The 17,656-nt window shown below is 34.2% G+C and overlaps 1 protein-coding gene across 2 annotated transcripts in view; it reads left to right on the top strand.

Annotated features, from left to right (window-relative positions):
- The window catches only part of LOC138333212 (opioid-binding protein/cell adhesion molecule-like), a 140,297-nt gene that overhangs the window by 111,940 nt on the left and 10,701 nt on the right, over positions 1 to 17,656 (top strand). For both annotated transcript variants that reach the window (XM_069281427.1, XM_069281426.1), the window contains exons 4-7: positions 6,812 to 7,016; positions 7,987 to 8,139; positions 11,938 to 12,066; positions 16,900 to 17,190. In XM_069281427.1, the coding sequence (XP_069137528.1) occupies positions 6,812 to 7,016; positions 7,987 to 8,139; positions 11,938 to 12,066; positions 16,900 to 17,190 (778 nt within the window). The remainder of the gene's footprint in view (positions 1 to 6,811; positions 7,017 to 7,986; positions 8,140 to 11,937; positions 12,067 to 16,899; positions 17,191 to 17,656) is intronic.

The raw sequence follows: 17,656 nt of genomic DNA, 5'->3' as shown, positions 1-17,656 counted from the left end.
CAGATTCATAATTGTAGCTTAAGCATACTATCAAAAAATACGTCATGCATTTTATTCCTTCATTCTAGCACATAAAAACGTTTATGCATCATAAGATTGAAAGGAGAGATCGATAATTATCCTTAATATGTCTGCGGCTTTTTATATTAGTACAAGATTAAAAAAACAGAATTTCATTACAAAATCTTGCTGTAAATCTTAAAGAGAATAGAAAAATAATAATGATAATAAAATGGCAGCTTTCATTTATGCTCTTCAATGCTCTATTCAGTATTAAAATCCTTGCTGAAGCTTTCCGCAAACAACATACATAGTGTTTTAAAACCGTACGCGTTTCTTTCTTAATAATTTAATTAATATTTTAGATTAACCAAACTGTCAGTAATCTATCTTAGAGAGCAATTTTGTAATAACGTCACGTAGAGAGCATACTAGGTACTGTAACTGGTCACACAAGAATGATTATAAATGAATTTTATCGAAATCATAAATGTTGTGAAAATCAATTATATAGTATGTAATTTATTTACAGTTACTGTGGATGTAGACATGTTTCAAAAACGTAACCTTATTTTCATAACCTTGCAAACCTAATGCGAACCGTCACTTTTATGTGAGACGACTTGATAGATGAATACCTAAATAAATGGTTTTTTTTAAGTATCGACCTGTACATTTAGAATAATATATTTACATGAATTGATAAAAGTTTTATACAAGATTAACGAAAAACAGACAATGGACTATATTCACATTTCATAGCATGTGTTATGGCGAACCTACAGAAATATATATTAACTCTATACAAATGTTAGATTTTATTAACTCTTTAGATGGCATTGATGTTATTATCATACTTTGGCAAGAGAGCAGTTATTACTATGTATCATTTTCCCTCACCAATTATTGAATAAGTTTGTACCAGTATAGCCTGTGACAAAATTGTCTGAGACTTGTTCGTAATCTTTCCATATGGGGATTACGTTTTGTGAGCGGATGAAAACGACATTTGAAGTGCAGAGCGTCGCCTGCTGCGTGGATGAATTATTGAACTAGGTCGTCCGGTACAACCGACTCCAATAACACCGTAATAAATAAATAATCATGTTCAAACAATTTAATCGTAATTCATTTCGGAATCCATTTTAAACCACATAATTGTAGTTTGCTATTCAAAATTTAATTTCATTATACTAAAACTGGTGGTACAATTTTAGTTGATGTAACGATATTTAATAAGAAGGTGTATTTAAGTAACGATTCGCTCTTGTTATTTTTTTTCGAAAGTGCCATTTTACAATACCGGTAAAACATTTGTTTGGTTATTTGTTTGCGCCTAATGTAAAAAAAAAACAACCCCGGAAACAAGTATTATATAATGCGCCAGGTTTTTTTTCGTTTGAAGAAAACCCGGAGTTCACGACAAAAACTCAGTCCAACAGTTATTGTCTGGTAATGACTCACGTCAGTCTTGACTTAGTGACGAAATGGAGAACTTATTATTAGACAACATTTTTGTACTGATGTTTACTGATGTATAGTTTTGGTACGGTTGACTGCGTCGTGGTTCATATGGGTACATTCTACCATCTGTAGGTCTAGTCTCAGAAAGGAATCCATTGCATGCACCGTCCATGAATATTTCTATCAATCTAAAAGTATACAAAAACTAGAGGCAAATCATCCAGAAGAGGAGTATTTTCTACTTAGTAATTGATAACTATTCTGCTTTATTATTGATAACTATTCAAATCTCCAATTTCGTCGTTGCATATAACAGAGTTATTTCTCTTGCAGGTATCCATTGATTGTTACGTCATAATTTTGGCACATGCACTCACCTTGTTCCCTTGAAAAATATGATTTCACGTTCGGAAACACAACACTTCAGAAGCAATACTTTCCCGCAAGGGCGGATTACTCTTAAGTATGCAAAAGTGTATAAGTGTCATTTGAGAATAAATGGCAAGAGTTTTATGTTTAATTTATCGTCCTGTAGTTAACATGTAACATCTCAACGTCAAAGCGCCATACTTTCTTTTCTTATAATCTCAATTCAACGTTTTGTAACTTGCGGTGTCTGCTATATACAAAAGCATATTGGCTTCTGTGGTATTGTGATTGTATATTTTCCTAGCAAGTAAAAATCATTTTTGGAACCCTTGAACCCTAGTTAAGATATGTCACGTGATTCGCTGTGTTTAACGTCCTATGAACAACTAAGGTCATTTAAGGATGGCCTCAACTAGGAACATGTGTATATGCAATATGTTGCCCGAGTGAAGTTCTCTATGTTCCGGGAGACTATGTTTGCCAACAATTATTTCGATACAGCTATAAAATGACCTTTTAAAGCAAGTGTATCTGTAACACAAAACAATATTGCGCTCATTCGCTAACGCTACACAGGAAGCTGCGGAGGTTGTTTCGACTTCCAGAATGGTTTTCGATACACTACGACATTCCACTTCTTGGATATTTTTTGGAACAAGTGAACATTGCCTACATTTAATATCTTTATTACGTGTATCAAATAAAAGTAATAAAATGAAAATTAGATGATATATCTTAGGATTCCCATTTCCGGTCGTAAAAGACAATGGCTTTTCAAACACCAGAAGTTATATTGATCGTAAGAAATAATAAAAGGGGACTCGCATACAGATTTCTTTAAACCCCAAGATAAGGAGAAAGTCATAGAAATAAACAGTCATACACCAGATATCATATTAGGCCATGGGCTAGGAGGGTCCCACATGCACCACCCCCAAAACCTCCGAACCAATATTTTTTGAACCCGTATGACCCATTGATCACAAATCAAAATGTAGACATTGCTTAAGTTGGGATGTACTTCCGGTTATGACGTCATCAAGATGGCCGCCATCTCGAATTTTACTAAATAATAAAAATAGTTATAACATTGACATTTTTCAACCGAAGTAGACAAATGAGGTATCAAAATGACCACAATAGAACAACAAATACATATCATGACAAAATAATCCAATATATGCAGTGATTTTAACGCAGGAAATTGAAAAATCGGAATTTTAGCTCAAAAACGGTAATTTATCAGCAATTTTTTTCATATTTGGCTTGACGCAGCAAAAATATTTTCCATCAGCAAACTATTATTTCTAATCAGTTTTTTGACCACTTATCAATTAGTTTAAACACTAACAACAACAAAAACCAATGTTAACATTGTAAAAGTTCCTGTTATGACGTCATCAAAGTGGCCATCATCTCGAATTTCACAAAAAAGTGAAAAATAGTCATAACATTGGAATTTTTCAAATGAAGTAGACAAATTAGGTATCAAAATAACCATAATAAATGTAGTATAAATATAAAATAATATAAAAATGCAAAAGAGAATCATTGTTATACTATCATTTGGTTTACAAAACATCATCGGATGCTTATGCAGGGCATATGATTATTATTTTTTTCCAAACTACCGACACTACAGTTTCCTGGTGTTTTAGAATTTCCTGAATATAACATTGGCTATTGACGATTGTGATCTTAACAAAATTTAATTTAAAGTTGACTGAATATCAAAGTGGGACTTCAAAACAATCCATTTTCATGTTTGATATTGGGTAGCCTATTAGCGTCTCAAAATAAATAATTACAGCAAAGCGTCAACTAATAGATGAGCTGATGTGACAATACATTACTTGGTTACCATCGTGGTTCTAACGTGTCAACCGTCCATGGCCAGAGATAACATAAGAAACATCGGCTTCAGGAATGTGGGAGCTCTTCTTTTTTCCAACCTAGTTGTTCACATATCGTATATGTTGTTCCAGACTTCCCCGGCATAATGGAAAAGACACCAGATCCACATTCTGCGAAGAGTTGAGCTGGTTCTCCTTAATTCGTATGAAGCAGAATTCCTCATTCGTGTGAACCCTCAGTGACCATAGATGGCACAAGAGGATTTTTTGAGGTCATAAATGAGGTTCCACTATTTGTCAAGTCTGGAAAGCACTGTAAAGAACTATTTTCTGGAGAGTCTTCAATGGTCTTTTTACGCATACACCAAATGTGACACAGCCAGCACCTACAAGGGAGTGGGAAAAGTCAGACCAATGAAAAACATTTCACATTTATGGCCTCATTAATGACCTCGATGAAATCACCTGTGCCATTTATGGTCGCACGAATGTCCACAAGATGGATGAATGGTACTTCATACGAATTATGAAGCTATGTGCAAGGCAGAACCAATTCCACCATTCGAAGAATGTGGATCTGGTGTAATTTCCATTATGCCGGAGAAGTCTGAAACAGCATATAAGATATCTCAGAATCTGAGGGAGATCCAACATCTCTGAACATGTTGTTCCTGATATGAACCCTGGCCATGACTGGGTCATGAAAGATGACAGGCTAGAACACCACTGGTAATGTAGTGTCACATCATCTCATCGACATTTAAGACGACGCTCTGGCTTTCGACGAATTTGATACTGATATCTCGATTACTCTGATTTGGACTACCAGCTACCAGACACGCCGAGTCTCTTCAGTGGATAGATTAGTAAGGCGAAAAATGGCAATCACGCAATCATAATGGTTATCATTAAGAACCAGTGAAAAATATGTGACACTGTAGTAACCATCTGACATTTTGCTTATGCTATGCATAGGAAATAAACAATAAATGTGCTCAGTTTCAAAGACACGAACGTTCTGAAAACTGTTTATGATATCCACGGAAACACAGGCTTAGCTTAGGTTACATTTGTCACGCTATCAGTAAGTGTTTTGCTGTATTAATTATTTTTGAGACGCTGCTAATCTCCAAAATTCCAAACATGAAAATGGATTATGTTAAACTGTGACTTGTCCCACCTAGATATTCTTTTAACTTTACATTATTTTTTTTCTATTTATAAATCGTCAGTAGTCAATTTTCTATTTAAGGAAAATATGATACACCAGGAAACTGTAGTGTCATCGGTTTGGAGTTCGAAAATTAACATATGCCCATTATTCGCACCCGATGATGTTTTGTAAACCTAATGAGGGTATAACAGTAATTCTCTTTTGCATTTCTTAATATTTTTGTTGTTGTTGTTGTTTTTACTGATTGATAAGAAATCAAATAACTGATTACGAATGATTGTTTGTAGTTGGGAAACATTATTACTGCTTCAAGCCAAATATGAAAAATTTCCTGAAAAATTCCCATTTTTGAGCTTAAAATCCGATTTTTTTCCTCTGTGTAAAAATAACTACACATAATGGATTATTTAGTCCTAATATGTATTTGTTGTTCTATTGTGGTCGTTGTGATTCCTTATTTGTCTATTTCGGTTCAAAAATGTCAATGTTATGACTATTTTAATTTTTTTAGTGAAATTCGAGATGGCGGCCATCTAGATGACGTCATAACCGGAAGTTCATGCCAATTTATGAAAATTAACATTTTGATTTGTGATCAGTGGGTCATAATGGTTAAGAAAAATATTGGTTAGGAAGTTTAGGGGGGTGCATGCGGGACCCTCCTAGCCCATGTCCTATATCACAAAAATATATGATGTGAAATAGTTTGTTGCTTTTTTTAATAGTCAAATACAACCAATATAAGCAAACAGTGAAATGAGGGTAGGGTTATGAAAATGTCATCGATAACTCCATGCTTTAATATATTTGAAAAATATATGATGTTTTGTAATTTTGGTATTTGTGAAATTGACATTGGTTTTTATTTTATGCTTTTTTGCTTATTCGTTTATTTTAAGAGGCGAAAATATGCAAAACTGAGTTTTACGTACATGTATAGTAACGGTCCTGGGGAATAACGAAATTTGTGTAACAATACAATATAGTTTTGTATTTTGTTCTATCGTTGGAAGTTCAAGACAAAATATCAACAGGAGTGAGGCTACATTCATCCTAAAATCATCATTTTTCTGTTAGCACAATTCAAAGATAATATATTTCAAGCTCAAATATCACAAAAAAAGTGTTCCCCGAACCCCAATTTTTTCTTTACATATTTGAAATCTACATAACAAATGATTAGAAAATAGATCTATTAGGAAAATGAGTTTCCGAAAAGTATGGACTTACCTTTATGCTTGTCTGTAGTGACGATTGATTGAAAAATAGATTATTATTCTCACTTCGTTCTATATATAATCCAAAAACATCGCATTAAGGGACACGTTTTCTGATGTCCTTTCGTATTAGCAATCCGTGTTATTTACTACCTCCAAATTGTGTGTGATAAACTTCATGGGACAAAAAAGTTATAATAGCTATAAGAATCATTTTCATGTATGAAGTCATTTCGCCCAAGAAACATAACATGCATATATTCATTTTGTGACGGAATAATATTTTCAGTTGAGGAAGCAACATAGGGATACGTAATTGTAGAAGGAGCATAAAGGTCAGATCTCGTTATATGGCATAAAAATATATACAGAACCACACATTACATCTGCTGAAAAAAATGTGTTTACAAATTGAAACAAAACACAAAAACCAAAAATCAGATCCGAGAAAATGTCAGTCAATGCCAGTTCCTTGATTCTGCGGCATGCATGAATGTGCCTATGTTTCAAAATATGACACTTCCAAAAAATCAGAAACTAATCTTATCAGATTTTACATTTCAAACGTCATGTTCATGTATCAATTAGCAGAACGTTGTGCGAGAGTATAACAGGTGATGTCTCGCGTTTACTTGTGATTTTCAGAAACAAACTTTGTTTGAATTTTAAAACCGAAAACTGACATCATATAAAGAAAGTTAAGATTTACGTATATATTTTATTTGTTTTAACAGGTAGTATGGATGAGTCCGAAGACGATATTGATATCGAAAGGAGATCGTCGGTTAATGGACGATGACCGGATGTCAGTAGAGCGTCCGTATGACCCTGATTGGAATCTACATATTCGGAAGGTTCGATATGACGATAGAGGGATGTACAAGTGTACCGTCAATACCAATCCAGTCAGCGTCAAGTTCGTCCATCTGCGGGTCGACGGTATGTCAAATAGCAATCAGTCAGTTACTTCAAGGATAACAGAAAAAATATGTTGTCATTATTCCATAAACTACTAAAGAGTTTTATCAAATAGATTCTTACAGTTTTTTTATTAGCTTGCTATATCATAAATAGACCTACGTTGCGGATAAGAAAGAGAAATATCTACCGGCGAAGGTGATTCACGATAATCTTAGAACATACTTTTTGTATTATTTGTGTGTTGTTGCGAAAAAATGTATATGTGCACTCATTTCCTGATTGGTTATATAATTTGGTTTGGAAAGCAACAAGACACCCTAAAATCTCGATGATATGCCTGAATCGAAAATAGGCCGGTCTTGAAAGTAAGCCTTGGATTCCTTTCATGGAAATTATCTAAAACCTAAGACAACTTTTTATGATGGTGTTTAATATGGAATTCTCAAATTGTTATGTGTTTTTATCAGACACCTAAATGCATGCGTATGTATAAACAAACGTATATCTGTAATAATTTTCTAAATTTGTTCATGAAGCTCATGTGTTTTTTCTTTTGTTTTAATTTGAATGTTTCGAAAATAAGCCAGTCTCGTAAGTAAGCCTATCATACCTTACAAGATGAATGACTTCGAAAATTAGACGGGATTGAAAAAAGGCTGGCCCTGAAAATAAGCCTTGGATTTCCTACCAAAAACGAATATGAACTGTAGCTTATTATCGAGATTTTAGATTAAAATTACGCAAGATGAAAATAAATTCATATTAGAAATTTCATCCGATGTAATGTTTTGCACAACTTTGATCAATATATACGGTACATGAGACCTGGTCAAATTTTTTTGACTCTGTTTAAATGCCCCAGTTTAGTACTGTTGCGAAACCGGATATATCGTAAGAATTAACATATTTAAAAAATATCGTTACCTATCATATTTTGAAGACTGGAATCAGAAACATTTAATGTAACGTGATTACTGTTTTGTTACAGTGGCTCCGGACATTAACGAGGAATGGTCCAGCGGTAACCAAGTCGTTAACGAAGGCAGTACAGTGGAACTACATTGTAATGCGTCCGGTGTCCCACCCCCGAATATACGGTGGTACCGGCAGACGAAATACACCTCAACCATGGAAAAAGAACGTAAGTTAAGAAACATGCAATCTGATTGGTCAGTCATTTGCACCAATAGAAGTGTAGGTGACAAAATAATCCGTACTTTTGAATAGTCACGTGATTTTATGAAACATTTATCAACTTGTGTATAAATACCGATCGGAACATTCGCTGCAATTAGTCATGTTACTGTAGAACTTTGATATATCACGGTGCTACAACCTGTAAGAGGCACAGAAGATACAAATATACATGTACAAATATAGCAGACGAGAAATAAACGACACCGAAAAATTGATAGCACTGGCTGTTTCATGTCGGTAGGACAATTGGAAGATAGGGGCAATTACCCAGCTGACATTTGTCCAAAATGCCGATGGTGATATCGATTGGGGTATACCTCATTGGAACTACCTTATTAGTGTATGACAAACGACAAATTCCATATCTTCAATATTTCATAGGATTTAATAGGGAAATGAATTATTGGCGCGCGATGTTTACTATAGTTGAAACATGCACTTTAATGCCTTTAGGAGACGGTCACATGATCAGGTGGTACATGATGTAGTGTGATTTCATCAGCAGTAAGTAACCGAGTCAAATACAAAGTGTTGATAAACGTTGACATATATTACCATGGTAATGGATTGATAACGCAGTTAAGTAAAAAACCAAATGTGTAATTTTGACATTCATTTTCAGTGATTAACAGCTCAGAGTTGTTATATAACAAGGATTTAGTCATCCAGTTGGAAGAGTTTTTTTTTTATTTTTTTGCATACATTATCAGTACTTTATTATCCAATGACATAATATACATACGTATGTCTCCCCGTATATTTGCGCGCACTTCCCGTTCTTTTTTTAGTATTTTCCTTGTATTGGTGACCTCCCAGTAATAAAAAAAAATATTTCCCTGAAAAAACCATAGGGTGAAATTTATAGGGCATACTATTTAGAACATCTGATATTTTCTGGACTCAGTGGTCAAACGCCAAGAAGTAGGAATTAAAATTAATATTATTAAATTCCTTTCAAATAAGATATTTAAGTAAAAATGATAATTGATTTGCCTTTTTCTGTCTACAAAGCAAGGGTTTGTGATATATTCAGAAAATAGCTCAAATTTGTAGAATTAGGTCACAGTAATCCAGTTAATGATTTGCTTTATTTTGAGTTTAAAATTATTACGATTTGCAAACTAAAACTTTTACAACCATTTCATACTTTATCCAATGTAAATCTTGAAATGATTTCCTTCCCGTGCTAAGGTTAAATGGTCATTGGGGCCTTGTGACAAGCTTATTTACATTTACAAGTTCAGTTTTTTTGGTGTTTTTAAAGCTTTGTTACGAAACCTTTTTTTAAAGTATAAGTTTAGATGCATGTATTTATTCGGCTATATCATCTCAAGATATACCGAGGTCACTCATATGTGGGATATCCTGTTATAGTAGCAGTTTGTAGCTACTTAACGAAATCACATGGGCGCTATGTGCCACAGTCTGTATTGTAGATGTCAAAAGATATGTAGCTTTGTCGTTTTAGACCACTTATGCCAAATATTTATCATTTAGTTAAACTGTATTGCTTTGAAGGTAACCGGTAAACACCTGTTACAACATAAAATGAGTCCATTCCTCAAAATGACATTTGTGTTGCTGGAGTTGAGTTGGTTGGAAATGTTTTTATTAACATACAATATGCAGCTGAACCTTAGTTATCTCCATGTAGAATTCTTTGCTTATCACTGTGAAGCTTCAAAATATCCCTCTTTTATCTAGTGAATCTTATTTTTAATAGTGAGTGAAACTAGGAGTTTGTACAATAACTGCCATATCAATGTTATACACAGACTTATATTATTGTTTTTATCTCTTTTTTTCATACTTTGTGGTCTATGATTGCTGTAACACAAAATAACCAACAACTGTTACATCAACATGAACATACCACAGTCTCCCAAACCACGCACCTCGCACTTCACACACGCTACACACTGCATACACGGGAGGTCGTCCTTACAATACCCAGGCTGTTAATAGGACGTTAATGTAATCAAACAAACAAACTAAAATAAATCTTCCTTGCATTATTCTTCAGTATGCATCGAGCGCCATTAAGAAATGACCATTGTTGTAACTAGACAAAAGAAAACCACAAAACGAACACTGTAATTTCTATTGATTCCACAAAATCTTTAAGGCAATTTCCCAGTTGCTTATCCATTTTTCATTGAAACGGAGAGGCGCACCGAATCAATGCTTAAAATTTACATCTGTTCCCAATTAAACAGAATTGATTACAGAAATACCTAACAGAATACCATAAAGTCCTTCCAGAATGGTGTTTATGGATATTTTGATTTTAAAGGGTGTAGTGATGGGAGAGTAAGGCAGAGCAAACCGCCGTGGTGTGGTTGGTATTGTGACAAAGCACATGTATCGACCTGCCGGTACCCCTGCTGGCGGGGACCGTATCACAGTTCTAACACCGATAAGTGGTGCTCTCCATTATCCTCCGGAGTAGTACCACACCTTGTTATCTTTGCCTTGGATGGCCGACACCTAGCCTTAATACAGGGGTAACACATCACTGTCGATAAATTACCGTCATTTTCAGGGAAAAGTGCGACAAAAAAATATCCTAAAAGCTAGCCCAACACACGACTGTAGTGTTTTGACAACAATGCATTTATCGTGTGATTTATGGTGTATTTCGGAAAGTAGAAATACTTCTGTCTGTATCCCTGTATTTGGTAATATAGCACATACAAATCGCGTATATTAAATATAATACATATTATGCCAATTTTATTTTCCCATGATTTTAAAAGCATATAGTCGTATAAAATCAAAACGAATATAATATAAGCCATTTAAGTCGAATATGCAGTCGTGAAACCAATGGCAATACACATCTCCAAATATTTGCAGTTCGCACGTCAGTCCCTCGTTTGTTTGTAATGTGTACGTGTGTGCATAACATCAATCGCGAAATTCTGATTCAAACTTTGTCATTTATTCCTTTGTCATACGGTACTCTAGATAGATCCGTATTTAACGTGTAGGGACACCCAACGTACACGGAATGATATGACTTCAATATTTATAGTCGATCAGCAATACAACGTGCACGGAAGCGTGGTTTTAAGAGCCAGTTTAAAAAGATCAGTTTTTGCTTCCCCCAAAAACCTGGAGTTTTTCTCTAAGGTGTTTTACTATCCTAGGTAATGCCCTTTTTGTGAGATATGAACATGCAAAACCTGACTGTTTAAACAGTGTGTTTGGTTTTAATGTGTTTATTTGTCTACGAGATTTCAATATGGCCTTGAAGTACTGCTGTATCAAACAAATCAGATTTATGTTTTTGTGTCGAAATCGTATTATCTTAGCAGCGCTAATGTGTGTCTGCAGACTGGTAGATGTATCTACAATTGTTTGTTAGCACCTACTACCATCACGTGATTTGATCTTCATAGAGTTTGAAAACATTCGAGTTATGGGCTTCAAAGAGGGGAAACAAAAAATGTGTATCGGACATTGTACAGGTAATATCTCTTCTTATATATGGTTATCGCGTCCTGATTTATAAACGGACGAATCCTCATGTGCGGAACTAGAACTTTATCCCCAAGAACTTAATAACCAAGCAGTTTAATCTCATGGACATAATAACCATTCTACACCCACGACCAAAACATCGTAAACTTGCGTAATTGAATTACCTAACCAAATTATGTCGCGTTACTTAACATATTATTTTGCATATCGGTACACTTCACGTTAAACTTGATAAATTATACTTTCTTCTTTTCCATAGCAATTGGAACTCCTGGTGAAATTCTGTTCATACACAACATAAGTCGGTACTGTGATGGAATATACGAATGCGTCGCATCTAACGGAGTGGCAGAGGATGAGTCCAAAGAGATCAAAGTTGACGTTCAATGTAGGTATATACGTACAAAAATGTTTTTATTTCACTTTAAATGCCAATCCGGCGCCTTCACAGGAAACGTAACTATATCTATAAGTGTCAAGTATTTGACGTCAAATCCCGTTTTATATAACCAACATATCCTTATTTTGAGAACTCCTATCATAACATGACGCAGATTAACGCAAATTAAATCAGGGTTATGCAATAGTTTGTAATACTTGGGTGACTGTGATCGCAAACTATTCGACTCTCGGTGTCAGCAAGGAATTTTATTTACTTTTTAGTACTAATGCACCGAAATATATATTAACGCATACACCCGACAGGATGCTCAACAATGTCTTATTTAATGAAATAATTCAAAACGCTCAAGATTAATCCAATCAAAAATGAAAATGTATTTAGATTATTCTAGACTGGATTAGTCTATGTTGGAATTTCAGGGATGAATGTTTTAAATATGCATTCTGATGTTCTGAATGATAATGCAAGCGTATTGGGTGTCACATTTGAGATACATAACATCAGAAAAAGGTGGTAAGGTGTCCAATGTTTTTACAATTAAAGCACCTCTACATGTACATTTTTTTTAAAATTTTGTTCATGTAGGAAAATGACAATCCTATTCAATGTATCAAGCATAATCTGATTGTGAAGGTTATGTCGATAGTTTAATGAAAATAAATCTTTCGGGCTTATTTTTGTCTGAAATTAATTTAATTAAAATGTGAACAAACATTAAGTTGAAAAAACAGCTATAATTATTATTCTTTAAAACACGAAACACATCGTTTATAAGCCATTCCGGATTTCATCACAAACTCCATGATTAAGTAGGCGATATCGGAGACTGTAATTGAAATTCCACGTTGCATTTGGTTTCATTTAATCGAGTACTCGACCAGATTTCTAGTATAGTCTTGTATAAGTTGTAATCGAATCAACACGAGCCAATCTTCTTCAAACTGCAGATAAATGTATATGTATAATTACAGTACCCCCGGGAAATTAATGTTGCTGGATTGTGACATTTCGGGATGTTTAGCATGGTATTATAAAGTTGCTGCCTTTCCTGTAATTCTAGAGAAGGGAAGAAAAAAGCATCTTCGTCAAATAGTTTTCAAGCCATGTGCAGGTTTCCGCAAATCCATTGCTGTTCGCGTATTGTTGTATTAGCAGTAGGAGCGCGTAAATGTGTATTAAGCCATACCGTGTGTGTAGGCGATGTATAAGGTAAATGTACTGGTTAGTGGTCGTATCAAGGTCGACAAATAAGATGTGTCCCCTGTAGCATAGATCTGTTTCTGCACACGAGTCTCTCAAATCAAATATTTTGCATATTTGAGGTTAATTAATCCTAAATGTGAAGCTAACCCCTAACAATTTGAACCAACCAAGCTACAATCTTAGCCAAGCCAAGCTACAATTTGAACCACCAGGTGTTTTATGACATTGCTCCATGAACACGAAACATGTTTAAAACTGATATGAGATGTTATGTGTCTGCAGATTTCTGCAGTCTTGAAATCAATCACACAGCCAGTTGCCATAGAAATCATGCCCCCGACCAATATCAATATATTAATGGTTCATAGAAAGGTTTTTTCCCAGCAAATTATAAAGTGATTCGATTAATTGTTAATATTATGTGAGAGATCGAAGTGTGGTGTTTGGTGTCTTTAACAGCATGCTTCAGTCAGATAACACTATAAAATATTTATAGTTTAACAATTATTACAAAGAGAAACAACACGCTCACCATAGAGCCTCTAAAACACTAACAATTCGAACATTCAACATATATATGGAGGCATTTGCTGATAACACGTCTTTTAGCGTTAACTTGGAAATCAAAAGGGTATATTTTGTATTTTAGAGATGATGTTCTTGGAAAAGAGAAATCATTAATTGATTCCTTTAATGTTCAAATATTGTAAATATTGCATTATGCTACCAATTTTGATAGTTTGAAGGACAAGGGTATCTGGTTCAATCGGTTTAAAAATAAACGACTTCATATTTAATCGGTGTAAACATTTCAACACAATGACTTTATTTTGCACATGATTTAACATTCAAAGTATGTATATTCATTTATTTTCATTTCTAGCAGCGTCAATATAAACTTAATCAATTTTTAAGGTCTGATGCTTTAACTTTGGAATTGTTCATTCACCTTTATTGATAATAATCATTTCATATTTCATAGATGTCCTTTTATGACTATACATGTATACTAGTAGTAACTCTATGTGATAATAATTAATTTCGATTTTATATAAGGAAGTTTACGTAAGAAATGGTGATGTTTTGTATCGTACGTGACAATATTGCTATTGTCATAACTGTCATATGACTAATGGATCAAATGCTATAACATTAGATGATGACTAATCAATACAAAATTGCATGTAGAAAATTGTTTATACTCCATTTCTATATAATTAATCTCCGTGATAGCAATTGACATATTGCATTATTCTACTAAGAAATCACCTAAATGATCTAAACAGAACATGTTTACACTTCTGATTGCTCGTAGTAAAAGATGTTTTAGTTTTAAGCAACATTAAAATGTCCAATTCGATCGATCATTTAGAATCGTGTTTTCTAAGGTAGCCTGAATAGGGTTTTTAAGCTAGCAATTTGGAAATGATATCGATTGTAAACCGCCTCCCTTCTTAAACAAATGTCCGTTGCTCGTTCTCTTTGTCTTTATGCCATTGTTCACTGTATACCGCTTAAACGTTGCGGTCTCAGTATTTCGCGGTTAACTTTACCAGACATTTTTCGCGGAGGTTAAATTTTTGGGTTCATCGATTTCACTGATTTTTGAAATTATACAATTCTATTGTTTTTTAGAACGATGATGGATTTTATAAAAGCAATATTTCACTGAAAATAAGCCATCGGCTGCAGTATTTCAACAATGACTTATGAGGCTATACATGTAGTGTGATATCGTATTGCTAAAACTTAGCACAAATAGATTTAATGTGAAAGACGATTACTGTTTTGAAGCTCATGGTAATATCTTGAGCTTGATATTCGTTTTGATTCCTTATATATCGTACATGAGTTATTGTCTTTCTTCTTCATTAATTGTTTTCGTTCGTATGAAGGGTTAGATAGATGGAAAATGAATAGAATCCGCATAACTTACATGACATATGTATGCCAGAAAATCTCAATAGTTCCTTTCCCGGACGACTTTCACCACTATTTTTATTTTATTTTTACCTTCAGTTCTAGCGAAGGAAGAATTTTTTGTTTGGTTATATTATTATTTTTTTCGCCACGCGAAGATTCGTATTATGTAATATCAAGGATAGTGATATTTAAGTATGTTATTCGCCAAAATTTTACTACATGTAGCTAAATTTAACATCGCTTATCATAAAGCCATGAAATATTCACCTTCAGTAATAACACCTACATGTAGGAAGGACAGTTAATTGTCTTACTATATCTTACAATTCGAGTTCCGTGATTAATTTGATATTATCGTAAAGCTGATAACGTAAGTATCTAAAACAAATACAAAAAGAAAGGAAATAAAAATACTAATGTATGCGCAGGAACCCATTTACATTTTTTTTATTGCTTTAATGTAATAAGTAAACATAAGGTGTCTATTTTAGTGAATGTGCTTAATTGCAAAACATCTATTTTGGCTAAGAGCTCTACCTGTAATCGAAACATTCTCATCCAGAGCCATATGTTTATAAATAAATGGATGTATTCTTACTTGCAGACCTAACTACGTGATGGCAATTTACGAGTGCATAGCTTTGTCAACGCCAACAGCATCCTCTCCAACTTCCCCTGGTCGTGTTTTAAGCTTTTGTTACAATGCCAATTAGTTTCCTTTTGGGACGTTATTGTCCTTTTAGGGCATTCATACACATGTAAAGTACTCTTTCCCAGGGAATTACCCAATTTATAGAATCCGTGCATCTTTTAATCTGGAACTTTCTTATTATTCCGAATGAGAACTAACGCATTCTTATTTAAATTTGTGCATAATCTGTCCGAGACTGTGGAGACAATAGCTAAATAGATTAATACGACCTGCCAAATGCGTGTACGTAAATGCAATATGTAAGCCATGTTAGAACTATAGATGAGAATCTCAACTTTCGTGTACTTATGACCCACAGTTTGCAACTTGACAATTTAATATTATGTTTTTTAAGTAAAATATGTTTATGCAATTTTAAACAGTATACTCTATGTTTGTGAGATTTTTCGCGTTATTTCGCAAAAAGTGGACGCCAATTAGAATGTTTCACGACTTAAAATATGTCACATCGATGCACAACTGTCGATGCGAACCCTTGATCACGAGTTTGTGTATTTGTGACAATGTTGAATAAGGAAGACACGAAGTATTGTATACGCGGTCATAAAGCTCCTCTATACGTCTGGATCCAGTTGTTCAAAAGGTGATTAGGCTAATCACATTTTAACGACAATTTTTAAAAACAAGATAAAATAATTTCTGGTATACTAATTTTACAAACCTTTATACGAATCTTAAGAACTCAATTTTTTACTTACGTACAGATTTTAATGCAGCTATAATCACGAATCTGCAGTAATTGAGAAATCAATATTCCACCAATCATGTGATTAAGCTTACTATCCTTTGAACAACCGAGCCCTGGACCCTACATCTGGCTTTTCTTTACTAAATTACAGCATGTTCGTATATGACTAAACAGACTATTTTTGTTGATAGAAATCAGCAAACCATTGGTTTATTACAGCCAAATATTTCATATGTCATTCATGTATCATAGTGTTATAACGCTAGGTTACATTTGTTTGGTTTGCTTTCAGTTAAGCCGGAAGTTCAACTTTTGACTACACGAATGGGACATTATGTTGGAAAGGAAACTATTTTAAGCTGTGTCATAGCGGCATCGCCTCAGGCTGCGGTGTTCTGGAGAAAAGGCGACAAAAAATTGGTGACCGAATATGGCAAATATCGTTCCGATGTGTTCCACGATCAGCCTCATACTCTCACACTTAATCTGCAAATCCACAACCTACAAAAAGAAGACTTTGGTAACTACACGTGCGAGGCATCCAACAAACTTGGCGGAGACAGCGAAAACATGGTTTTATATGGTAAATAATCAAACAAACTGAGAAAGGATGGTGAAAACATGGTTTTATATGGTAAATAATCAAACAAACTGGGAAAGGATGGTGAAAACATGGTTCTATATGGTAAATAATCAAACAAACTGGGAAAGGATGGTGAAAACATGGTTTTATATGGTAAATAATCAAACAAACTGGGCAGGGTGGTGAAAACATGGTTCTATATGGTAAATGTTGTGTATTCATAATGTTGGGAGCGGACGCCAAATAATCAAATACAACATACATGTGTGTATTACACCAGAACGAGGTTTTATTTATTCACGTGACCACTAAACGGGTGCATACTACAATTGGGACTTTTTCGGATGATCAAATACATAACAGTAAATAATCAAACAAACTAGGCAGGGATGGTGAAAACATGGTTTTATATGGTAAATAATCAAACAAACTGGGCAGGGATGGTGAAAACATGGTTTTATATGGT

This window comes from Argopecten irradians, chromosome 10, assembly GCF_041381155.1.
Source record: "Argopecten irradians isolate NY chromosome 10, Ai_NY, whole genome shotgun sequence".
Lineage (NCBI taxonomy): Eukaryota > Metazoa > Mollusca > Bivalvia > Pectinida > Pectinidae > Argopecten > Argopecten irradians.
Note: the sequence above shows the minus strand (reverse complement) of the source record. Positions and strands in the feature narration are given on the sequence as shown.